Here is a 26,982-nt window from a genome sequence, read left to right as displayed (position 1 = left end):
ATAACTAAAAATTAATTACATTCAATAAAAATCAATTTCAATTGATAAAAATCACTATCAATTTTAAAAACGAATTACAATCAGATCAAATATAGAAAAATAAATTGAACTAAACGAACAATTAATCATCGAATATGGCCGTGTAATGATCAATGGGTCCCGCCATCTATCATGTATGAACCATACTTTGACTGGCCTACCTTGTTTCGATCGTGACTCTTCTCCTAATCAGCCTGTCTCTTTTTAGAGACGGTTTCTTAGGTTTAAAGCCCATTAAGTTTTAATGTCCACCTATTGTTTTTTTAATATCTATTTATATTATTTTAATGTCTATTTATAATATACTTATATTATCTTAATGTTTACTTACATTATCTTAATTCAAATAAAAATTAAAAAAGATTGATAAATAATGTTAAAAAATTAAATAAGACAGCCTAATTAAATTGGTGAGAATATTATTTTTTTATTAATTGATTGAGTGGTAAACTGGATATTGTGGTAACACCTTACAAATTCTTCTATGAAGATATCAAAGTCTATTCATCAATGTCTACTCGAACTATGAAACATCCCATGGATAGCTTCAATCATAATTACTTTCCACGAATTGAACCTTTTCGTCATCACATGCTTAACAAATTTGGTATGTCATTTATCACAAATTTTGATTTATATTGTTACTTGCTTTATAGTTATTATGATTGGATTGGATTTACATTTTACACAATTAGGCCCTTTAATTTCACCTCATTTTTATTAATTTAATTGATTTTTACCTACTCAAATTTATTTATATTGTTATTTGCTTTATAGTGTGGATTGGATTTACACAATTAGACCCTTTGATTTCACCTCATTTTTACTAATTTAATTGATTTTTACCGATTCAAATTGATTTTTACTAATCAAAACTGATTTTGATTGAAATTGATTTTTACTGATTGTACCTGTTATTTAGTTATAAATTATAATTAAGCTATAATGATTAAAGATGTTTTACTTATTGTAACTAAATTTTACTAATTGTAACATATTTTTATTAATTGTAGCTAATTTTTGCTGCTTAAATTGATTTTTATTGATTAAAATTGAATTTTAATGATCATACTTATTCATAAAATTTACTCTTGTTAATATTTCATTTGCTTTTTATATGTTTGCAAATACACAAGTATTGTTTGGGATAGAAATGTGAATGTATTGCGAGCTCGGATCATACTCTATCAATACCAATGACAAATTCCAGAAGTTTGATTTGAGTTCTTGGTATGCAGGAAAGGACTACTTCATTTGGGCAGGTCCTACACCAATGATAAACATCTTTAAACCTGAGATGATCAGAGAGGCCTTAACAAAATTTCGCGATATTCAGAAACCGAAGTTGAACCACATTGTTGACAAGCTCTTTCCGGGACTAATCAACTATGAGGGGGAAGAATGGATCAACCATAGGAAATTGTTGAACCCTGCCTTTCATATGGAGAAGTTAAAGGTTTTTTCCTTGAATGTTACACTCATTTTAAGTTTTCACCCACCAATGTTGAATAATAAACCATATGAAATAAGTTATTGACAATTTTAGCTTATTTTAATACGAATAGAGGGTTGGGTGGTCAAATCACCCAATGCTAATGTTTTGTAAATTAACTGATTGAAATAGTTTAAAATAACTAACTTTTTCATTATTTTGCTACAATAATTTTACCTATTGATTAATCATAAATAATCCCAACTTTATAGGATATTTGCCTAGAGTAAGATTGGGTAACTAATGACCTGATATAGTAGGTAATTTACAAAAAAGTAAACTGAAAAATTAATGTAAAAATTAGAGAAAAATTTTAAAATTTTGAATAAAAAATTCAAAATAATAAAAAATAATTAGAATTTTTAAAATATTTTTTAACATTTTTTTCGATATTTTATTTTAATCTATCTTTTATTAAAAAAAACTTACTTTAGCAAGTCAGCTGGTTACAGAATTTACTCTAGGAAAATACCTTCAATATTGGGATTATTTATGGTTAATCAATAAGTGGGATTGTTGTCGAAAAATCATGAAAAGATAGGATAGTACTAGGTAATTTTTCCTTATTTTTTATGAATAAGCTAATTTTGAACAATTTGCTAATAGCAGCGGATTCAAAATCAGCTAGTCAAACTAGTTAATGAAATCAACTGGTCAAATCAGCCACTGTAATAGCTTTCATCCGTTTGCCAAACACCCCTTATATATCTCATCTTTAAGTACCCCAAAAGGAAGATTCTAGCTAGCAATCGCGCCTGTGCTTTCCATGATATCCTGATCGAGTACACAATTGGTGTTTATTGTAGCTTATGATGCGAGCATTCTTTGAAAGCTCTGCTGCACGCTTATACTCGGACATGTTCACGAACTTTTCTTTATCTCCAGTCATGTGATTCAAATAACCAGAGTCGATGATCCAATCATCCTTGTAATTGATCATCTTATCATTTGTTGTGGCAAATGCAATCTCCTTTGGCTCGATGTTGCAGGTTGACACAACCATCATGTCGAAAGACTGTTCTTCCTCATCTAGTTCACATTTTGAACTAGACTCTTCAATGGCATAGGAAGCTTGAAAATCCCATTATTTTTCGCTTTCTGGCTCTACCGAAGTTGCAGCATTCCCTTCTACTGACTTAGACTAGCATTTCCGAGCATAATGTCCCCTTTTACTAAACTTGTAGCAAACAACCTCTCGTTGTGTCCGGGTCTTATCTTTATTCTGATTTTCTTATCGATCTCGAGCTCCCCCTTGATGAAAGCCTCTTTTTCCTCGTCCTTTCTGAAATCCTCCTGACTTTTGATTTGACTTGCCAGGTAATGGATTACTCGACTGACCAATCTACTCACCACTCTATTTGGATTTTTGTTTCCAAATAGAGCAGTCTCTTCATCTTTGACATAAACTCCAGACATTTGATATCTAGAGCTTCCTGATTAGCTAACACATTTTCAAACTCGATTAAAGTTGGTTGTGTAGCCCAACCTCAGATGGCTATGACAAGACCATTAAGACTCGGCTTCAAGCCGTGCACAATGATCCTTCGCATCCTAGTCTTTGTGATCGGATTCTCCGGATCCAACTTTGTGATTTGCTCACACAAAGTCTTGACTTTAGTGAAATATAGGTTCACTGTCAATTTATTTTGTTGAATTGATATTAACTCGTTCTCTAGCATCTGGAGTCGAGCATCATTCTTCTTTGAGAGCAACCCAGATAATGTGTCCCACGCCTCCTTGGGTGTCTTCGCATCCTTGATGCGGTGCAACAATTCGTCTTCAACAGTTGCTGCCTACACGTAAATCGTCTTTCTGGCTTTAATCTTTCACTTATTTGACTCTTCTACATTAGTTAGTACTGTGGTATCCCCCAAAGGTCTTGACTCAACAAATAAAATTGCATACGTATGCTCCACATAGTGTAATTATTATTGTTGAGTTTCTCAATATTACTAGATGTACTCGCAATATCCGCCATTTGTGACTTAGTTGCGTCTCTCACGTAATAAGTAATGATCTCTCACCAAAAACTTCACAATCCTAGATAGCACACAGATGGAATTTCAATGTGATCACTTGATCACTCAGGCAGCCAAAATTATTTTAACTAATTTTTACCAGTCCCTGATCGATAATTTACCAAAGTGAGTCTCACAATAGACTGTTTGGCTCTGATACCAATTATAGAGGATTTCGGGGTATATTTATGTGGAAGGGATAGCAAAATAATAATGTGGACATTAAAATTTAGGGTGGTATTGAACAACTAATGCTTAAAGTAATAATAATATCATTAGAAACATAAAAGATTACAATATATATATTACTACTATATTATAGTAGCTCACTCTTATTCTTACAATAACTCACTCTAAAATATTACTCTCGCTTTTGCTTTACCACTCAAGAATGTTGTGGTGGGATGAGGAAAATGCAACTGATGAGCACCCTGTTTATACTATTAGAAATGCTCCTAAATTCAACAATGGTTGACAAGTAATTAAAGCTTTTATACTTAGCTTGATAGGGAGGGAGTGATAGGAGTAGAATTTTACCACGTTGTAAATTTTTGACTAATTTATGCATTGATAAAAGAGAAGTGCTTGGTGACTTTGTTTAACATACCATATTTACATAAAGTTGTATATGATAATGATTTATTAAAATTACGATTCTAATTTACGATTCTACGATTTTAGGATCCAAAAAAACCGAGCAATATGGATCGTAGGTATAGTTGGTAGAATCTTACGATTCTAGTTACTATAAAATTGATAGAGGTAGAATCATAACACGATTTTACGATCCTACGATTTAGCAATCAGATTCTACAAATTTATTCTTAATTTTTATTAATTTTTCTTAAATATCATCTTTCATTAATTTTTCATTCGATTCAACTTCTAACATCGTAATTTTTAAAAAGTAAATTTCTTCATCGGTATGTTGATTCAAAATAATTATCATTTATTTTTCTATTTCATTCTTCAAAATGAATTGAATCGAACTTTTAATTCATAAACTTAAACTTTTAAGTTGAAAATATAATGATTAAATAGCAAATTTAGGTTTATCGTAGAATCTTATGATTCTATGATTCGATGTTACCTCTCTAAACGATTTTAATTAGAATCCTAATTTAAACAACTTTGTATATGATGTTTGCTATTATCACATTTGCGTACATCTGACCCACCTAAACCTTGTGCGTACCTTCCAACGATGAAAAATAGGAGGTTTAAGGAAGTTCACAATCGAATACAGACGTTACTAAAACAAGTAATCGACAAGAGGAAGCAGGATTGAGGCTCGAGAAGTGGTAAAAGATGACCTGTTGAGTATGCTTTTGGCTTCTAATGCTGGAAAAACTGGTAGCAATGTGCAAAATCAGCAAATTAGGCCGTGTATACAAAAAGTAATTGATGAGTTTGGGCATTGATTTTGCTAAGTAAGTAAGCACCAAGATTGGCAGGCGCGAGCTCGAAATGAAGTGTTGCATACATTCAAGAAAAACCCCCCAGATTTTGAAGGTTTAAGCCTTTTGAAGACAGTAAGTTATCTGATCTTATGTTCATAAAATTTTGGAAATTCTACGTGGTAATCCTAAATTATTGGTTTTTCTACATGGTAGACAAACATATTTTTTAATACACGTGTTGACTTTAAGCTTTCAATTTTTTCACATGGTAGACAATAGGAAAGTGTTTTTGTGAACTTTACGCTATTTTTTCTAACATTTGACTTTTTTTCAGAAAATCGACGTCGCGATTAGCTTAATTAGTCACTTATTTTGTAATCCGGTCGAAATGAATACTTAATTTAACAAAGAATTTAACTTTTTTTCTACCACGTGGAAAAGTTGAAAGTTCAGGGTCATCACATAAATTTATCGTCTATCACGTGAAAAAGCCAAAAACTCAGGGTCACCATATTGAATTTTCCTAAAACTTTACAAATTTATTTGAGTGTCTTATGAAACATTCATTGATATCCATGTTTCGATAGGTTAGCATGATTCTAAACGAGGTTTTAAGGTAATATCCGCCAGCAATTCAGCTGATTCTAAAGTAGGAAAACTGTCGGTTCCTGCTGGCGCGTTGATAACTATCCCTATACTCCTTGTGCACCGGGATAAGGAATTATGGGGTGATGATGCAGAAGAGTTCAAACCCGATAGATTCCATGAAGGGATTTCTAAGGCGACAAATGGGAACAACTCATTCTTTCCGTTTGGTTGGAGACCGAGAATTTGTATAGGGGGAAAATTCGCAATGACAGCAGCGAAGATGGCGGTATCGATGATGCTACAAAGTTTTTCCTTTGAACTTTCACCAACTTATGTTCATGCACCTAAGCCTGTTATATTTCTAGAGCCTCAGTATGGAGCTCCTATAGTTTTACATAGGCTTTGAGCATATAAAGATATTTAAGGCTTTTACACATATGTTAACAGCTAAACTTGCTACCTCATTTCATTTTTCACAGAATACATCTTTATTCATAGCTTTCAAATCTCTCTAATCAGGGCCGACATTGAGATTTGAGAGGCTAAGGAGAAATCATATTTACATGGAGTGTGGAATGTAGCCACGTTCTCCAATCCGGAAACCTTCGTCGTTCCCAATGTCCTGGTTTAGAAGACCTTTTTTAAAAGGTATTTTGGCTTTCATTTACAAATTAAAGAAAATAGAAGTTAGAAAAAAAACGAGATGAAACCTAGAAATCTAGAAAAATTCCATTTCAGAATAATTTCTTGAAGCAAAATAATCATTTTAATTTAATTTTGATCCCAATCGTTCCGGAGTCAATCTAGGTTGCGTTTCGTGTTTTCGTTTCCGTTTCCCTCTTTCAAATCGAATGTCATTCCAGTTAATAATTGGCGAAACATAATAAATTATGACCCCTAATTACTAAAAATACTAAATATACTACTCCTATTATACTAGTAGTTGTATATACTCTCTCCTATCATGATCCATTCTCTTATTTGTTTTTTGAAACTTTTTACCCATTACTCTTAATTTGTATTTTATTTTTAATTAATAAGTTAAAATATAGTCAAGTGAAATCTTATTTAATTTCTCTCAATATAAATTTTATTAATATCAAATTTTATAATTTTTAATTAAGCTTAATTAGAAAATAATATATGCAAAATCAATTAAAACATTTAGTTAGAATAAGAAGTAGTATCTAACTATCTTATCACTTGCGACTTGTTACTTTCCGGTTGCCACTTGTGGTTTCTTAACTTACATTGACTTATTAGAAAATTTTGACCAATTAAATCAAGCTGACGTGTCTTAGTGATGGTATATGAATCACGATGTGGAGATCTTGGTAAAAAAAATTCAAAAAGTGGCAATCACACGTAGGTTAGATTGACATTTTAGGCTTCAACACATTTTAAAGTGAAGCCATTTGGTCAGCATTACGAGAAAAAAAAAAAAAAAAAAAAAAAACAAGGCCTATATATTATGGATCTGCCCGTAAAAACATGTGCTAATTGATTATATATATATATATATATATATATATATATATATATATATATATATATATATATATATATATATATATATATATATATATTATAATTGCAGTCAAATTGAAGAATACAAGAAGGACTTATTAAATAACTTTCTTGATGAAATTATGAAAATTGAATCTATTTAAATTGCAAACAATGCAAGAATATTTCGATGTTAGTATTGTAAAATCATTCGAATTCAAAAGACTTGAAAAAAATCATGGATAAAAAAGCTAAACGTGGTTCAAATAACATTAACAAAGCTGTAATAATTATGGTGGATTTCCAAAGCTTTTCTATAACTCAATTATAGCATACTTATGGGCCTTTTTATTATCTATATTACTTGTAATCAAATTAACTTTTGCACTATTTATCAATCGATAGTAATTTACATATTTTGGTTATTATACGAGAAAAAAACACAGTTATGTGAGATCTTATTTTATTTGTCTCGTCGCATACTTTCATAATATCAAATTTTATAATTTTTAGTTATGCATAATTCTAAATACAAACAATCCGACAAACGCATTGAATTGCGCAAAAGTTTATTTGGTGCAAGTATTATGAAACGGGGGAAGTACTACATTTTTTACTTGGGTTTTGGACGGCTCCTTTAACATACTCTCAAGACTAGTCTGAATATATAAAAAAATAAGCGATTAAAATAAACAAAAGTAATAAATTTGTGGATGAAAATAAAGTAAAAAGTGAGATGTAATTGTTATATAATAGAGTATAAGTAAAATAAAATAAAAGGTAAAAGCAATGCATTTTGGTAGAAGAAAGGACGTTTTCTATTGTTAAGTGTGAACGTAAACTGGAACTATACTACAATTTAGAAGAGTACGATTCTTTGAAACTCAGTATTCATGATAGAAAATAATATTTCTCTATTTTACTTATATGTATTATTTAATTGAAAAAATTTTTATATTATCATTTAAAATGATGTAAAATTAATGAAATAAAGGAGTAATGTATTTTATAAGATAGAAGATATAAAAAAAAGTAATTCAAAATAGTCTATAATTTATAATTTAAAAGTGATATTAAATAGTTGTAAATTCAGAATACTAACATATGGTGGACCAAAATAATAAAAAATAGCAATAATATATATTTTTGTTTCTTAAACATGAACCCAAACCCTTAAATACTTTTATTGCAGGACTATTAAAATGCATGCAATAAAAACTCTTTTATTACTTATATGTAGCATTAAATATTTTATCTCGATTCAAATACGATACACGGTCAAAAACAAACTTAAAAATTTAAATTTGAATGTGAATACAAATAGGAATCTATATTATACGTGGCATGATTTCCAATTTTGTATGTTATAAAAAAAAATGAAATGACATGATATAAGTGAGGTAATTAAATAAGAACACATAGAATACAAGTGTAACAACTTCATTTTTGTTTGGTCCTAAGTATAGTATTGTCCTCAATTGCTATAAATTGGACATTTGAGATTATTGTATCTAAATCTAACTTCTAAAACCATTCTAAGGAGCTTAAGACCCAAATATTACTTCCATATTTGAGATGACAATTCAGCTGAAACAGGTGCTTCGCATGAAGGAAGGAACCGATGAAACCAGTTATGTCAAAACATCCTACATTCAGGTATTTTTATTTCCTATTAGCTTTATCAGTTCTTCAGTATTTTTTATTTCACAAATTGTTTGAGAGATGATATATATCTCCGAAAAACACATTAGATATATGGGCTAAATGACCCAATTAATACAAATTAAAGAGAAAATAAGAATGTGCGCTTTTTATTTTGAGGTCGTATCTTTAAAGACGGTGTCTCACTAGAAAAGTTTTTTTTTTTTTTTTAACTTTAAAATGATTCTATTCATATATTGATGTAAACTCTTGGAGATAGGGGAGTATAAATTTCCTAGGTGAACTATTTACTTCTTCTAGTTGAAATTAGTTGTTATAATTCTTATTTATTTTACACTTATTTAATATACTATTTTAATCTTTAATTTCTTTAAATGCATATAGTTAAAAGTATTAAAAAGTTAATATGATATTATGAAAATATACATTAAGAAAAATAAAATGAAGTAAAATTCTACTTTACGATATTTTTTCTCTTGCATAAAGATAAAAAGTAAAATAATATTTATAGAATAGTAAAATAATCAGTTTAAAAATAACAAGTAAAAATTAATATTAATTAGTAAAAATAAAAAATTATCAGTAGAAATAGTTACAATCATTACTAATTAATTTTGTTTAGTACAACTCAACTCAGTGATGATTTATACTAAAAATCAGTTATAATCAATAAAAATTAGTTATAATCTGTTTTAATTAGTTACAATTAATAAAAGTTAATTTTTATGAATTTCAATCAATTTTAATCAGTAAATTAAATTAGTAAAAAATTAATTGAACTAAAAAAGGTTCAAACGTAACAATTAACTCCAACAAGAGGTAGTATATGAATACAATATGTATCACTCTTTTTGTCTCTTAATGTTTTCCAATGGGGCAAATAAGCGATAAAATATATTTTCTCATCAAAGGAAAAGAAACCTTAGGTATACAATATACATGTTGCACCGGATGTAAATGTTCAACTTTTTTAATTTTCTCTCATTTAACCCTTTTTCAATTTTCAACCTTTTGTTTTGTTATTATTTTACTTCGCCTAGTTTTTAATATTATCTATAATTTCAGACCAAATATATAAGCATAAAATTGATATATACATAAAATAATTAGAATTTTAATCACTACTTCACCAGCTTAAGCTGGTCAAAGTTTCAAACCATATAATAAAGTTCTATGACAAATTATATACTCTATCAGGTGATTAATAATCTGAGCATGTTCAACATGTTCAATCATCCGTAAAATTAGGAATTTTAATATTAAATTAATTCGTAACTGCCCATAATACGTTATATCCTTATTAAAAAAAAGGAGAAAGTAAATAATAAAAGTCAATGAACAAAAAGAAACTTTTGGTGCAACAGAAACAGGTGCTATCATTAACAAAACCCATCAAAGAAAAGGCAATAACAGAGCTGTATTACAAAGCACGACCAGCAAGCTTATGCATAGCAGATTTAGGGTGCTCCTCAGCCGAGCTTAACACTTTGGGTGTAGTCTCTGAGCTCATTCAAACCATTGAAAAAGCGCGACGAGAGGTCGGAAATAATGGATATCAGCAAGAATATCAGGTTTACTTGAATGATCTTCCTGGGAATGATTTTAACACAATATTTAGGTCATTGCCAATGTTTGAGGATAAGCTTAAGAAGCTTATGGGACAGAATTTTGGGTATTGTTTTATAAATGGTGTCCCTGGCTCTTTTTATGGTAGGCTTTTCCCTGCCAACCATTTGCATTTTGTGCATTCTTCTTATAGCCTCATGTGGCTGTCTCAGGTATTGTTTTATGCTTTTTACTAATTACTACCAATTTATATTTATATATACTTGAATTGAACTTCTTTTCGGTTAGACGATTTATTGGAAATTAAACAACTGATGGTGCAGGGAGGCTCTGAGCATATTCTACATATTCGACCGTATAAGGCATAAAAAATCAGAGAGTAATTAGAGAAAGAGAAGTAAAATAAAAGAGTAAAAATGAGAGAATAAGAAAAAGAGATCTAAATAAATGAGAGAATAAGAGATTCAGATGTAAAATTAAAGTTTAGAATGAGAGAGAAAGAGTAAAGATAGAGGATGAAAGATTTTGGGGGTAAATCGGATGAAAATGAAATTAAATGTTTGAGTTTTAAAATTAAATTTGCCCGCTTTGGAATACATGACGACTAAATGGAGATGTGTGTTTGTCCCCAGTTGGTGACTAGATGGGGACCAAAAGCTCTAATCATGAATGACATGAAATCGAAAACGGGTGAAAACAGCTAGATTTAACCTAATTTTTTTAATTAGTATAAGGTTATGTTATTTTTAAATTGCGAATCAAAATTTTCAGATAATTACCAGTAAAGTTTTCAGGTTAATTTCTGATTGGAACAAAATTTTTTCAAAGGTCTATTCGTTAGTACTTACTACTTAGTAGACCTAATCATGGGCGGCCTGGCCCGAAAAAGTGAGGGTTTGGGTTTCAAAATATGGCCCGATGGGCGGGTTTGGGCAGAAAATAAGTGGCCCGAATTTTTTTGGGACGGATTTGGGATTGACATTTGGCCCGTGGCCCGGCCCGAAAAGAGTAAATAATTATTAATATTCTTGCAATATTTTATTTGTTATGAAGTTTGATGTACTAATTCAATTATTAATATTCTTAATTATATGTAATGAAAATTACAAAAGTTATATATTAATAATCTTTGCAATGAAATGATTTAAACAAGATATCACTTAATTATATTTCAACTTATAAATAAAAAAAGTTAAACAAAAATTAAGAGTAAAAAATTAATAATGACATTTTTCAAAGTTGCAATTAATTTGAAAAGGAAAAAATAATATTTTAATTTTAGTTTTATTGTATGATACAATTAAATAATATATAAAATAGGCCCGCAAGCCCGCAAATTATTACGGATTTGGGCAGGAACTTTTAGGCCCGCACTTTAATCCGGCCCGGCCCGCATCAATGGGCAATTTTTCTCACTCGGCCCGGCCCGGCCCGGTGTTTGATCACCTCTACTACTTAGTAGCACAGTAGGGTATATTGTTATTATTCATCCGCGTCCGTTTTTGGAATATAATTATCATTTCTTTTTATTCTATTAGAAGTACTAGATATGAGTAGTTCGGACTTGTATATATAATTAAAGTGTATTGAATATATGATAGAATAGAATATTTACATGATACAAAATATATTCTAGCAATATTAACATAATAAAATCTAAATATTTTATTTTATTAAATATAATATAAATATTTTATTCTATCAGATTCAACAATGAACTTTCATAATATATACATTTAACATTTAATAATTTGAGCAACTTGTGTATGTATGAGATCAAATCGTGTCACGATGTGTCATATTCATATAAGGAGCCCAAGTGTTCTAATATCTAACGTGTCAAATTTAATATTTAAAAGGACATGTTAAAATTAAATAATTAAAAGTGAGTATTTTTTTAAATACAAAAGAAAACATTTCAATTATTTTAGTAGAACTATTTAATCAAATTTAAAACAATTTTACAATTATACTGTCTAAACGAGTTTTGTTACACAATATAATTACATGGGCTAAGCAAAAATAGATAAGTTTTTTGAAGGTATGCAATTTTTTAAAAATTATGATATTTTTCAAATAATTTTGTATCTTTAAACGCTTAACATATACTACATAAATTAATATTAAAACCCCCAACTTTTCGGACCCTATGCGGTCCAGCATATTGAACATGTTTATAACCTCCCCCGAATATAAATAAAAATAAGTTCCACTAATTTTACACAATTTAATATATTATAATTGATGATAATTAGTATATATTGAAATTAAATTTTGATGATGAAATGAAAAAGGTACCTGAAGGGATTGAAGACAATAAGAGAAACATTTACATAGGAAAGACAAGTCCACCAAATGTGGTTAAAGCATATTATGAGCAGTTCGAAAAGGATTTTTCGACGTTTTTAAGGTGTCGATCCGAAGAAGTAGTAGGAGGTGGAATGATGGTGCTTACTATTTTGGGACGACGAAGCAATGAACCTTACAGTAAGGAATCTTGTTACGAGTGGGACCTTCTTGCTACTGTTCTCAACGATATGGTTTTTGAGGTACTACTTATTTAATTATTATCACAAATTATTGTATAAGGCTGTCACACTATTAAATACGCTCTATACGTAGGTTATTGAAACAGGGCCGTAGTGATATCTGTGCCAGACTTAATTTTTTCGCTCTTTGAAAATTTAGATATTTTTGCAATAAAAGTAAGACTATTATATTGAATATTTGAATCCACTTAACAAATAGATAATTAGAAAAAATATACTTCTATAAAATTGAAAGTAGTATAATGTTATATACCGACATTTGAAAGAATATGTTTGTGTAATTTGTGTAGGGTTTAATAGAGGAAGAGAAGCTAAACACATTCAACATCCCTCAATACACACCATCAGCAGCAGAAGTAAACAGAATAGTTGAGAAAGAGGGAAGTTTCACTTTGAATCATGTGGATGTTTCTGAAGTGAACTGGAATTCAAGTGAACAACATAAAAGGAATCACTATGACTTTGCTAGATGTATGAGATCCGTTGCGGAACCATTACTCATTAATCATTTTGATGAACACATTCTTGAAGACTTGTTCAATCGATACAAAGATATTGTACGAGTCTCCATGGCCAAGGAGAATAATGTGTTCATTAATGTTACCGTGTCCTTGACTCGAAACGGTTGAATCATGGATAATATTGTTCGGCAATCACCAACAAGAATAAATAAAAATTTAATGTTAAATAAAGCTTGTTTATTGTGTGATCATCTACAGGAATTCAAGGGTGATTGTCCAGTCTCGTTTTGATATTTTATGGATTCTATGTAAAATGAAAATAAATTAAATCTTTTTATAAAAGGTTTATTATTTTAGTCTTTAATGAGTGTTTGGTAAAATAATAGAGTTGAAATTCTATGTATTATAATTATCATTATCAATATAGACGTGTTATTTACTTCTTAATAAATAAAAGAAATAACCGTAAATTGTATATATTATTAAGTGTTTTTCTCATTGATCATAATTTTCGGGTAATATATATTAGAATAAACAAAGTATTATGTAAATGTCAAGATATTTAATGGTTCATGTTAATGGCATATGGTCAACTAAAATGAGTACTCAGTCTTATTCTTAGTTTCTTACTTTAATAATGATATTTATTTTGTAAATGTCTTGCATAATCTTTCCTTTTTGTACTAGCTAGGTAAAGTATATATAGTATTTTTTTTTTTAGTAAAGTATATATAGTATATAAAATATATATAGCATTTGGTTGTCTAAAATAATATTTTTAATTTATGCAACAAAATAAATAAAATCTCAAATAATTATTTGAAAAGAGTTTAGAGAAATAAAAGTAAGCTAATCTTTTCTTGAAATAGTAAGTAAGTTTTTATTTTTTAATTGGTAAATTGACTAATGATTTAATTTTTAAATAAATTTCATAGTGGTAATGAGCAAGTGACCTCAAAAGTTGAATCAACTATATTATTTTTAGAGCAGTTGATCCAATCATTAAAGTAAGTATTGATACGTAATTTACACGTCATTATATATATCCTACCAAAAATAAGAGATTCATATCTTGTATTTTGCTCATCTATGTTCTTGACACCATATCATTTTTGTCTTATTTCTCTAAATTTCTCAAATTTTTATATGATGATCAAGACTCAAAAATACCTTTCATATTATGTACAAACTAAGCAAACCTAAATATTAAAGTTCATACTAATCTTAGTCTCCATCGTTGTCATACCACCTTTCATTGTATTATTTGAGCTAATAGCTTCTTTGACCCTTAAATGCTTACCTAGGAATAGGATGAACGTCAATAAGCTTGACATTATTATTTGCGTTTATTTATCGCACATTTCATTTGATTGCTTGCAGAATTGTCTAATTCACACCTTCAAAGCAATAATATTCAACATATTCTTAGACGGTCTCCCAGCTTCCGCACTTGTTAGATTCATAACATATATGATATATCAATATTCTCGTCTAGAAAAAAATATATAATTTGAGATTCACTTATACCACATAGTTTGAAATGAAAAAAATTGGTTATTTTGTAACTAAATGTCAAAATACCAAGTGAAACTTTGAAAGCTAGAACCAATCCTAAGGAAAATACAAAACTTCCTAAATGAAGTAAGTAGAATTTCTAGGGTTTAAGCTTTAAGATCTTCCGACATAGCAGAAGGTATACAGTGTGTAACAAGAACATCAACAGTAGCAGCTTTTGCTGTTTTCGTCCGAAGAACGACGATCTGCAGACACAAACCAAGTGCAAATGAGTGCCGGTAAATCTTCCTATGAAATGGTTATACTTTCCTTTTATGGAAATGCCCTACTACTTAACATGTCTTTTCTCTTTAAATAACCTCACATATTCTTAATATTTGTGCCAAAGTATGTTGTAGTGATATCAGGCCAAGAGCGTAGTCCCTAGTCAAACAATTTATCAAGAAATTACTTTAAAGACATGACTTTCTTTTACAATGAAAGGAGACAACTATAAAAAAATCAAAAAAACTACATAATTGATCACAAAACAATTCGAAAGCACTACAGTAAAAAACCAGTCGAATTTGCTAAATATACTTTGAAGGGAAAATCGTAAAAATATAAAACAATTTGATCACAAAGAAGTTTTGAAGATGGTTATAAACAATAGGTGGGTTTATTTGAAGCAATTATACCAAATAGCTTGGTTTTTTTAAAAATCATCAGTAGATGAATTTATTTTCAGCGGATCGCACAAGGGTTGGTCTATTTTTTACAATTTACCCTATTTAGAAAAGGGATGAACTTTAAAGTTGAAATGGTAAAAATAAAACACAACTCTTTATTTTTCATCCACATCTTCAACTTATTCTTTCATTCTATCCAAACATTCCTCCTGATCCCTAAAAAGTACGCATCGATTCCCAACCTCTAAAACGCCCCCAATTGCAGTTGTTAGGATAGAGGGTATAGAAGTTGAGCAAGTGCATATGGTGGAAGTGCCACAAAAGAGACTATAGAGAGAAGGAAAGAGAGAGAGAGACCTGATCATAATCCAAATCAAACTTCATGAATTCATCCTCACAGGACTCCACCATATTTGCCAGGCTCTTTAAGTTCTTTACTGGTTTACCATTGAATTTAAGAACCTGACAGACAAACAAAACACAAATTGGCTGCATAAACAAGTTATAGACTTATTAAGAAACAAGGTGCTGCAACTCTACTACACCTGAGTGTTCACAATTTCTTCATATCCAATATTGATGTCAGCCACAAGAACCTGATCACAATGAAAATCATTAAGAAAAATGCTTCAAATTAATCTCAATTCATTTTTTTATTAGAAATTTTCTTATCGTGTTTTTAGTAGTGGATTTCCAAAGAGAAAAGACCTGAGATACAACAACAAGCTCTTCGTCTTTTGATTGCGGCATAGCATGTAAAAGCTTGTCCAGAAGCTTCACTGGTGCCTCAAATTCGTACTCTTTCCCATACTGTCACATATCAAACACATGAGTACAAGAGCAAAACCGAGTCAAGTATACAATGAGACCAAAGGGGGTTAAAAATCACGCAGAAAGGCAAATGAGTTCAATGTAACCAAGCGCCAGCAGCGCCAATTTTCTGCACAGATAAATGAGCATATACTGAAATGGAACAGATATGATTGAAATTAGATCAAACACAATCCAATGGCTGACTATTTCGTTTTTCTTTTTTCTTTTTGACGGAGAATGGCTGACTATTTCTAATATGGATGTATAAGCACACATCTTCGCATGGATACATGACTCATGATTCATGAGCATATACTGAGCAAATTCCACGAATCGGTTTATCAGTCCAGACTGTCCGCTCAGCACAAAATTGACATAAAGAAAACTCAAAAAAGAAAAAGGTGTAAAGAAATTAGCTTTAGGTTAATATCCATCACTTTAGCTATCGCTTTAAACCAATATCCATCACCATAAAAACTTTAAAGATCAACTCAAAAACATCATCAGCAATTTCTTTGGACAAGGTCAGTGAAGTAAGAAACAACATATGAAGAGAAGACCAGAAATATCAAGCAAATTAGAATATAATGACTCCAATCGCATATCAAATTAAAAAGGGACAACCCAGGGATCCCATGAGAATCAATCTTAAGATAACCTTTTAGAAAGTTCATAAATAGTGTAACTGAACAGATGATCACGGAAGATCCTATAATTCTTTTCCAACCAAGATACACATGACACATCAAATGGATCTAATAGGATAAACTTATTCTTTCAAAATTGAGGGAAGATGGAGATTACATCCTGATTACGCCTTATTATTCCCTTCAAAACAACCTTGCCCAACAGAAGTAGAAAAGGAAAATGGCATATCCTAAAAGAAACAAAAAAACCTTCAGTTTGTGGTGAAATCCTAAAAACTCTAGGGTGGTGAAAGCTTATACTTTTAAGTTTTAATAGATGCCCAAGTCACCTTACACATACCATGCAAACAAAAGTCACTGTACCAACCAATATAGGTATACATGCATATAATGTTGGGTTGCAACTTGCAATAGAGGTAAAAGAGATCAAAGCCAAACCTCAGAACGAAGATATGGAACTGAGACAGTTGTGAATACAAATCCCGCAACTATATAATACGATGGAGGTCTACCCTTGCTATGAGCTGGAATGAGTCTCCTATGAGTACCAAGTTTGATGTTGAAAGTGTGTGTAGCTGAATCACGTAGCACCTTGATTTCAGCCTTATCTCCAGTATACTTCTGAGATATAAGATAACTGAAACCTATGCGTTCTCCATGCCTAAAAGGAACTGTTACGAAATACAAGTCAATCTCAGTAAGTAATATGTTGTATTTGTAATATAACCCACGAAAAATAAATTCTTACTAACCAAACACAGACTAGGTCAAGTTTTTAGGAAGTACACCAGAGAAACTGAGCCGGTCTACTAAACTGTTTGCTAAAAAAAGTTACAACAACCAAGCATGCACACAACATTATGCCGAGGATACTTCAAGCAACAACACAAGATAAATATCTAGTATCTATTTCCCCGTCCTAAAGAAAATCTACAATCACCAAAGACTAACATACTAAATGGGTTAGCCATGACAATTATTTATAAGTTTGTATAGAAAACTTAAAGAATACAGATTATTACAAAAAAAAAAAAAATTAAGAGTAAAGAGAAAAAACTTCATCCTGCATGCTGCATAGCAATGTATGAAACCAACCAAAGAGCAAAAATCATGCCCACACTGTTCAAAAGCAGATATTAAAGACTGACTACATAGAAAGGCATAAAGTTTGAGTTCACTTAACTCATATTTCATAGTTAGTTTATTCCAGACACAAATTAAAACCTAAAAACTTTCAAAAGTCAGCCAGACAAAGAGCACTTTAGAAGATCTAGACACTATAGACAGCAATTAATCAGAACTCAGAACTCCTAAGCAACAAATTTGGAAAGAACACACTCAGACACGAAAACACTTTTCAAGAACCAAGAATGTTTAACACTTTTATAAATAACATTAAAAGTAACGGAAATAAAGAGCACCCAAAGTAAACCAATCCCCCAGGCCCCGAAAGAGAACTTCCAGAACAAACGTTCATACTTCACATCTGTTCCATAGATCACTAAACCAAAAGAAAGCAAATACACTACATTTTTTCACCATTTATGGTTACTTACAAATTATATAACAGGGTATCTGAATCACAAACTATTCCAAGAAAGGTAGTAGCATCAAAAGTTTATTTTATCACAATCAAGAAAGAAAATCCAAAACTTTCAAAAGAACACCAGACTATAAGATAATGTGCTAAACACAATGGTCATTTAGAGTTTAGACCAGCCAACGTAGCTATAATTTAATTTTCAATTATCCGAATGTCACTATGTCTAAAATAAAATAAATTTTAAAGGACATGATAATCGGATATTGCAAGAGTAGATTAGCACCTAATATGGCTATGGAGTCTTTGCTTAGCCACATAACAATGTTGAACAAATTACTAAAATTGTACACCAAGAATATACACTCAGGCACAGTAAATTACACTAAACATCAAAATGTTGGAAATAGGCCAATTTCAGCACCTCAACAAACTTAGGCTTGTTGCTTGGAGATAAGTCCACCTAAAACGGTTGGCATATTTAAAAAGAACAAAACGATATAGTACATGCATACATAAATAATTTTTAAATGGGCATAATAGAATAGTCCCAGAAGAGGAGCTCGAATTTTTACCTGTCCCATCATTTGCAATATCAACCCTGTCAAAGCTCAGGATTACATCTGACGGCCGTAAAACCTTTGACTCAGGAGCTGTAGGGTCCACTCGTCGGACACGTACACCTTTTTGATCAGATTTCATCCCCATTGAAATACGCAAGTCAGGATTTTCCATCTTTTGCCACTCAACACCAAGAATTGGGAACCCTAAAAAATAACAATGATCATGAATGATAGACGTAACAGAAAACAGCCACAAATAATATTTCAAAGTTCTAGCAGGTATCAGGTGAGATTGCTGAGCTAAATACATGAATTGATGCCACAGTCAAATCACAGATTTTTCGTATGAACCTACCAGTATATGCTCCATTCCTCTCATAATCCTGAATAAAATGATTGATCACGGGTGTAGGTATAACATAGCCAATATTCTCCACATCTTCGTGCTTAAGAGACTGAAATGCAATGCCCACACAACTTCCTTTGTCATTAAAGGCTGGACCACCAGAGTTCCCCGAGTTTATGGCGGCATCTATCTGCAACAGTGTCAAAGCATAAGATATTAACAATGTGAGAGCTAAAAAGCAAAGCTAAGCATAAGAAAAGGAATGATGTGCACACCTGCAACCCCAGAAGTTCAGTGGACCCATGGACATAAGACAGGATCTCTATACGAGAGACAACTCCACTGGTAACGGAGATAGTATCCCCTCCTATTGGGTAACCAACAACAGTTACAGCGTCTTGAAGAGCAGGCAATTCCCCAAACTCCAAAGGTGAAACCCCTTCCCAGAACTCATCATCATTAACTGTAAGCAGAGCTACAACAGCAATATGCACAAAAAGTGTCCATAAACTCTTGATCAAACTCAAATGTTCCAACAAAAAGCATCATTACAACAGAAGAACTGATGAGTGATGGATGCATAATAACAAATCTGATTAGTAAACAACAAATGTTTCTCATTCCGTAGTTCAAATCACTAATGGACAAAGAATATTAGTGATACTAGGCAATCTCTATCACTTCCCAAGTAGGAAAACATAGATACTGATATTGATGCTACAATGAGTCCCTATTTGGCATTGGGGTAAGAGAATGTTGTTATTGTTGTTGTAATGAGTCCTATTCTACAAATTCCATCTTACTCATACATGTATTTGTTTAACTCCATGATTCTTCCAGCAAATACCAGAAATCTTGTAAAAATATGAAAGAATAAATATAAAACTGCCATATATACAACGGAAACTATCAAACTTTTTGCAGAATTTACAACTACATATTGCATCCTAACGAGCACAACTTGGATTAACTCTTCAAAAAGAAAACAAATGTACATGGAAATACAATCATTAATATACATTTTTAACACCTTTTTGAGTAAGCTATTTACTCCATAACAGCCTTAAAACTACCAAATTAAAACTTGATACATTTCAATATAAATCATACTTTTTTACTTTATTTTTAATAATATTGGAAAAGCAAGCATTTTTTGGTACTTTTTCAAGATTCTAAAACTAGTCACATAAACCTTAATATAAGTAATTGAATATGAAAATTATAATGCAGAGAACGAGATAGTACATAATTTTCTATCCATGTCACCTACAGAGAGCATTTTGCCACTTCAATAACAAAGCATACAACAGTTGGCTCTTCCGCACAATTTGATGTCAATCCGCATTATGAAAATAAAAGGACGAGTGGATGACAATTTGCATGCAAAGAGATGAAGAAAATTAGAGCAACTGCCCATTGCTTTGTACACTAAGAGTGCACAGTGAGTGAGAAAGTAGAATAAACGAACTAATCAACTAACTTATTACAAAATAAGATGTTAAAGGTTAACATAAATCTTTCAAGAGCTAAAAAAGAGTTGTAAGGGAGTTCCTTGGGTAATGTAATTAAGATTTGCAGCCTTTGAAAGTCAAAAAAAACAAATAAGCCCTTTTCACCTTATGAATGAAAATCTCAAAATACAGATGTAAATTGCTTTCAATAAATTGGGCTAAAGAAAATGTTCTAGAAACTTTATAACTAGGCCCGACACTTAATGAGGACATTTGATTGGTAGAGAGAAAGCATCTCGCATACCCTTGGTTTTGGCGCAAGAAAGCCATTTTTGCAAATTTGGCACATTTGAAACCTATACAAGACTAGAAAGAGTGCTTCTATCATTCACTTTTGGCATATTCAATTTCCAAATATGTGGCATGTGAGATCTATATAGCACTCAAATCCTTACAAAGTCATGTTTCTCATTTCATGGGAAATTCAACAATTTGAGATTTTAGAAAAAAACATGTCTTTAAATAACCAACTAGTATTTCCCCATAAACGATAATCACCATTCACAGAATAACCTTTTCATTCATAATCTATAAACAAAACAAACCACTACTCTTATGTACATTGGTTGAAAATAAACCATAAACAAGATAACTTATGTTTCTAAAAATTTTTGCTAACTTTTACATACCATCTTCCCTCCAAAGTATATCAGATTTGGGTGAAATTTCTGCAACAACATTACATGTAAATTATCACCAATTACTTGAACTTATTAACCCTCATCTGAACTTATAAGGTGTGAATTAAATGGAAAGTCACGACGATTCATCTTATTGGCCTTTCTTAAACCTTATCAATAGATATTGATTCTTAAGTAAACTTATTTTCATCAAATACTCGATAAAGAATGAAGCTTAAGCTTCCCTCTTTCTTTTCCTAAAATAAGCCATTATGGCATGTAGAACAGGCTAAGTCGTAAGAAAGGGCCTAAGGTTACTGCAACATAGTTTGAGACTATTGAAATTACATTAAATAAGCGGTAATGGTCACGATTACTTAAAAAAAGTGATGATGTGATCGCCCTAGCACCAAATATTGGCCTCAACCATAAAATAGCACTTGAAACCTTTACGATACGACTGATACGAGTGATACTGCCAAGTATGAGACTTTTTTTACATCTTTACACTGTGGTTAATACCGATTCGATAAATTTGAAAGCCTTTACAATACAACCGATATGATACAATGTGGCCTTGTTTTTGCAATATGGTGTAAATTAGATAACCATGCCTACATTCTAGCCAAACCCATATTTACCATTCATGCTAGCAATACCTTGATTTTAAAAAGTGCCCCCTGCATGAAGGCTTTAAAATAATCACTTTTATTAGTATAGCTCACCGCTTGCGAAGTTTTGCTCTATGCACTTTTAGTTTTTTGATGGGAGAAAGTGTTTTAAATAATTTTCCATGTAAAAAGTAGACAAAAAAGAGTTGTTCTACAAAGAGAGAGAAGGGTAAGGAAGGGATCTTGTTTAGGAAGGGAAATAAGGGACAAGATTAAGATTTGCTTACAATTCTACAACTTTTGAGACTTATCTCCATTCCTCAAGAAACTCCACACGGCTAAGCACAATTTATTCTTTTTTTTTTTCTTTTCCAATATCACTTCTTGTCTTGTGGATTCATCTTTTTTTTTGTCCTTCTAAATTCTTCACTTTTTTTCTCTCCCTATGACTTCTTGTATTTTTAGTCTTGCTTTTGTTTTCTAGTTTACTCTGATATAATTTGTAAACTAATCTTTATTTTTTTCTCATAATTTACCTAATTTTTTAATCTTTCATTTCCATATTCTTAAATTTATATGTCTGTCTTCTAAATTATTCATTTTTTCCTCTTATAAGTTTTTCATTTTTTGTTCTTTTTGTAACAAAATATTCTAATATGAAGAACCTTTTGTGTCATTTTGCATTATATTAGTAACTTAGCACAATAAAATAAATGTAGTAGACCTTTAATACAATTACAATAATAAATAAGTATAAATGTGTTCTAGAATTGTTTTATAGGCTTTTGAATCAAAAGATACGAAAAGCCCACGCTTTCGCTTTTCGCTTTCCGCCTTGCACTTAGCCTTGTGCCTTTTAAAACTAAAAGCAAAACTACTTAGTATCATGATGAAACTTAATAAGCACTTCAATGCTTCTACATTTCTGGTTCTTAAGCAGCAAAGACAAGACCAATCTTAATAGTACACAAGCTAGAACATGTTTCAAAGTAAAATATTATAAAAAATTTATGTCACAATTCACAAAACTATCTGCTCTACGTATGTTGATAACATAACATAAACAAGGAAATTTAGGTTTCTAAAAAGTTCACATAACTTGTTATAACTTTTAAATAACAGCTCTTATCGAAAGTATATTAAATTTAGGTGAGGTTTCTACAACTCCGTTCTATATGGAATATCATAACTTAATGGAATTTTGAAGCTCTCATCTAAATTAATTAAACAAAAGAAATTTGTCATACCAATTCTTACTGGCCCTTAGCTCTAATCTCAACATATTAATATCTTAACTAAACTTATATTTTTCCTCTAGTAATCCATAAAAAATGAGGCTTAACTTTCTCAGTTTCTTTTCCTGAAATAAGCCATAAAGAAAAAAGGCTTAGTTTCCCTCTTTTCCTAAAATAAGCCATATAGAAAGAGCCTAAGGCTCTATATTTCTTCACTTTCATGAAATATAGTAGGAGACTTTGATAATTACACTAAATAAGCAGCAAAGATGAATAATTTATTCTGATATGGTTGTACATAAATAACATGAGCAATGAGCATATATTCATGCTAAGCTCATTTGTTAATGCTAGCGAAACTGATTAGCAGTATAATGAAACTTCATAAGCACCTCAAAACTCGTAAACTTTCGGATGCTTAACTGAAAATCCAAGACTTCCTCAATCTTACCCTACCCAAAAAATTGTTCCAAACTTAAACATGTAGATACCTCAAAGGTCAAAAACTCCGCCTCTCACCAAGCCACAAAAAATATTTTCAAAATTCAACTCATTTCACACGTCATATCATACACAAGTTCACAGCCCAACATTCTCTTTTTTTCAATAAGCTTCTTCTGGGTTGTTCTCAAACTACTTCCATCCAAATGTAAGCAAATATATTTGAACTAATAAAAAAATCACAATCAACACCGATATAATATTTAAAAAACCCAAAAAAAAACTTGAGTTTGATGGAAAACTTGAGTATAGTTCAGCTCATTTGACAAACCAGAATTTTTTTGTTTCTTTTCAATAATAGGGTTTTTTGTTAGGAAAAAAAACATTTTCCTAGAAAATATTTTTCCCATTTTCGTTTGGTTTAAGGGAATTACTATGGAAAAGATTGAATGGAAGCGAGTTTTACTTCACTTTGGGAACATTATCCTCCGGACATGGGAGGTTCTGAACATATTCAACTGCACATAGCCCCGCAAAAATTAGGGGCCTCAATATTAAATTACTCTGTATATGTTAAGTGTCTAAATATACAAAGTTGTTAGAAAAATATCATAATTTTTAAATATTGAGCAGGGCCTTTATAGAAGTTGTTCAATTTTGCTCTGCCTCTCCAGAAATAGAAATAGAAGGAAACCAACTTTCTCCACTATTTCAAGGTCCGAGTATTCAGCCAAACCAAACAAAAAAAATTAAATATCATTTGTCCTGGAAAACTTTGTCACAAACCAAACACCCCCTAGTTTCTTCTAGATTGATTCTCAAATCACACTTACCATCCAAATGTAAGTAAGCATGCTTCAATTAAACACAAAATAACACAATAATTAACATTAAAAACAATAAAAACAAACCCAAATAAAACTTTGCATCAAAAAGAAGTATAAAACAAAGATGATACCTATATCACACTCAGTGCCAATAGCAAGAACAGTAGCCAAATACTTGGTATCAGAACCCCGTTTCTTAACCTTCACTTGAGTATGATGCTCGACAGAATGAGCATTTGTTAAGACCCTTCTCCCACTTATAATAAACCCACTACTTGACGAACTATACTGCCTTTTTCTCTGCCAAGGAAGCGAGAAATTCGGCTCAGTATGAACACAAAATACCTTCACAACTGCATCCATAGCTGGTACGACACGGGCTGACACACCATGGGCAGCTGGGTCCCAACCAGCTACATTATGGGTCACACAACCATTGGAGGCCGGAGTTAGTTGATGATTGGTGTCGGGGGTTTGAGGAGATTTACGGGAACGGTTGCGGGGACGACGGCGATGAGAAGGGGATGGTTCGACAAGGTCCATGTTTGATACGACGTCGGATTGGTTGAATGAATTTGATGTTGTGGTGGTGATTGGAGGTGGCATGGTGGGATTTTCTAGGGTTTCTGAGGTTTTGGGTTTTCGATTGCGTTTTCTCTTACGGTTGTTGGTGATGGTATTGGTGTTGGTGTTGGTGTTGGTGTTGGTGATGTTGTTAGTGTTGTCGTCGCCCATTTTGAGATTGTATTTGTTAGTGAGCTTGATTGTTTGTTAATGGCGGAGGATGCAGAGAGAGATGCAGCATGGAGGCTGAAGGTGAAGTGCTTGTTTTTAGAGTTTTTTTTGCTTTTTTACCTTATTTTTTGAACTATTTGCAAAAATAAGTTTTTATGGAAAACTGGGTTTTAGTGCCTAAGGGACTAGGGTACGAATGCTTGCACAAACAAACTACTGAATTTAATTTAAAAGGAAAAACGTTGCTCTTCGCAGTGTTTTCCTTTAATTGAGAAAACGTTGTTTCCCTAACCAAAACTCAATTCTCAATTTATTATTTTTTAAAAAAATTAAAAGAGAGGAAAATGCTAGTAGTATTTTCCTTTAATTGAAAAAATGTTGTTTCAGGCAGCGTTTTTTCCCTTGACCAAAACCCCGCTAGCAGTACAAAAACACTGCTCTTGAAAGTGTTTTCCTTAGAATTTTATTTTTGCATATAGTTTGGTGTGACACTCATTTCTTTAAATACTTGAAAAAATAAGCTTAAAAATAAGCAATTCACCAAGATCTTCTCGGAGCTTCCTGAGCTCCTCGTTCTGCTCATCGCAGCGGCAGGTTAAGGCCGCCAAGGTCTCCTTATCCGCGGCGCTTTGGCGGCTTAAGCTCAGCTCGAAAGACAACCTTAGAAAAGTCTGCAAAATAAAGGAAGATTTAACTCCCTGCGCTACTGATTAAAGGCAAATCGGCAGATTGGTGACATTACCTCAGCCGCGGAAGCCTGGAACTGGCGCACTCTGTCGCTGGGAGATAGGGACTCTAGGTGATCGACGTCCACTTTGCTTATTAAGTGTGAGGTCGCCCTGTTAAATCGGATTATCATGCTCTTATGTCCCAGATCAGTGAAAAGGGTGTCGTGTCGAAAAGGCAAGACTTCCCGGCGACGATACACCTCTCCGACGTGCGACTTAGGGGCCGCAACTGACTCTCCCACCATCTCCTTACCCTTACCGGAGACGGGCATCGCTTTACCCTGAAGGCTAGACACCTCCCTCTCTACTGACCTGATTTTTATAGGTATAGCAGTCCTGATAGTGTCCACGGAAGCTCTCTTCGTGGCACTCTCAGCATGGGAAGAAGAAGACTCCCTCTTCCTCTTCTTCTCTTTCTTCTTCTCTTCCTTTTCCTTTTTCTCCTTCTTCTCCTTCTTCTCCGAAGGAATCACCCTCTTAGATTCATCTGGGATATGAACCCTCTTCCTCTCCTCGAGAAGCCTTAGAGCCTCTCCCTCGCTGGGCACCTCATCCAGCCCCTTTTCGGTCATCACCGAATCCTACGAAAGAAAAAGTTAAAATTCCCTATGGTTCACTAAAAAACATCAATATATACCTTGGGAGGAAGAGGCAAGGGCTTTTCCGCGGCCCTCTGGTTGGCCCCATGAGCAAACCTCATAACACTAAACTTCTTCATCAGGTCCGAGTTTTTGGTCTTCAGATTCTCCTTAGCAACCCCTAAAAAATCACAAGTCAGAAACAAGTAAACGGATGATAAAAAAGGCAAGAAATGGTGGCCCTTACTTCGATCTATGGCTAAACTGATTCCGAATTTTGAGAGAAGATTTTCATTCTCCAACTCAGAACGAGCGGGTATCCA

General features: G+C 32.0%; 2 protein-coding genes and 1 pseudogene across 2 annotated transcripts; 2 read left to right on the top strand and 1 right to left on the bottom strand.

Annotated features, from left to right (window-relative positions):
- Positions 1–134: 134 nt before the first annotated feature.
- Positions 135–6,227, top strand: LOC130798769 (cytochrome P450 CYP72A219-like; annotated as a pseudogene).
- Positions 6,228–8,567: 2,340 nt separating this feature from the next.
- LOC130798672 (S-adenosyl-L-methionine:benzoic acid/salicylic acid carboxyl methyltransferase 1-like) lies at positions 8,568–13,791 on the top strand. Its single transcript, XM_057661763.1, has 4 exons — positions 8,568–8,699; positions 10,070–10,483; positions 12,566–12,820; positions 13,111–13,791. The coding sequence occupies exons 1-4, from the start codon at positions 8,619–8,621 to the stop codon at positions 13,447–13,449; spliced, it is 1,089 nt and encodes a 362-aa protein (XP_057517746.1). The 5' UTR covers positions 8,568–8,618; the 3' UTR covers positions 13,450–13,791.
- A 948-nt stretch (positions 13,792–14,739) lies between these two features.
- Positions 14,740–25,537, bottom strand: LOC130798671 (protease Do-like 9). Its single transcript, XM_057661761.1, has 9 exons — positions 24,750–25,537; positions 19,649–19,848; positions 19,383–19,563; positions 19,040–19,231; positions 17,363–17,595; positions 16,173–16,274; positions 16,010–16,060; positions 15,822–15,926; positions 14,740–15,041 (listed from the first exon to the last, which is right to left on the bottom strand). The coding sequence occupies exons 1-9, from the start codon at positions 25,351–25,353 to the stop codon at positions 14,943–14,945; spliced, it is 1,767 nt and encodes a 588-aa protein (XP_057517744.1). The 5' UTR covers positions 25,354–25,537; the 3' UTR covers positions 14,740–14,942.
- Between the last annotated feature and the right edge of the window lie 1,445 nt (positions 25,538–26,982).

This window comes from Amaranthus tricolor, chromosome 13 (assembly GCF_026212465.1).
Source record: "Amaranthus tricolor cultivar Red isolate AtriRed21 chromosome 13, ASM2621246v1, whole genome shotgun sequence".
In the NCBI taxonomy this organism is placed as follows: Eukaryota; Viridiplantae; Streptophyta; class Magnoliopsida; order Caryophyllales; family Amaranthaceae; genus Amaranthus; species Amaranthus tricolor.
This window is presented reverse-complemented; position numbering and strand designations above follow the sequence as displayed.

What these genes read in the sequence shown, in the direction of transcription:
- LOC130798672 (XM_057661763.1), top strand. Translation starts at nt 8,619, where the DNA reads ATGACAATTCAGCTGAAACAGGTGCTTCGCATGAAGGAAGGAACCGAT. An exon ending in TCAAAACATCCTACATTCAG is followed by an intron (nt 8,700 to 10,069) that starts GTATTTTTATTT and finishes TTGGTGCAACAG; the next exon opens with AAACAGGTGCTATCATTAAC. An exon ending in TCAACGATATGGTTTTTGAG is followed by an intron (nt 12,821 to 13,110) that starts GTACTACTTATT and finishes TAATTTGTGTAG; the next exon opens with GGTTTAATAGAGGAAGAGAA.
- LOC130798671 (XM_057661761.1), bottom strand. Translation starts at nt 25,353, where the DNA reads ATGGGCGACGACAACACTAACAACATCACCAACACCAACACCAACACC. An exon ending in TATTGCAAATGATGGGACAG is followed by an intron (nt 17,596 to 19,039) that starts GTAAAAATTCGA and finishes ATTTCGTAACAG; the next exon opens with TTCCTTTTAGGCATGGAGAA. An exon ending in AAGAAATTGTGAACACTCAG is followed by an intron (nt 15,927 to 16,009) that starts GTGTAGTAGAGT and finishes TTTGTCTGTCAG; the next exon opens with GTTCTTAAATTCAATGGTAA.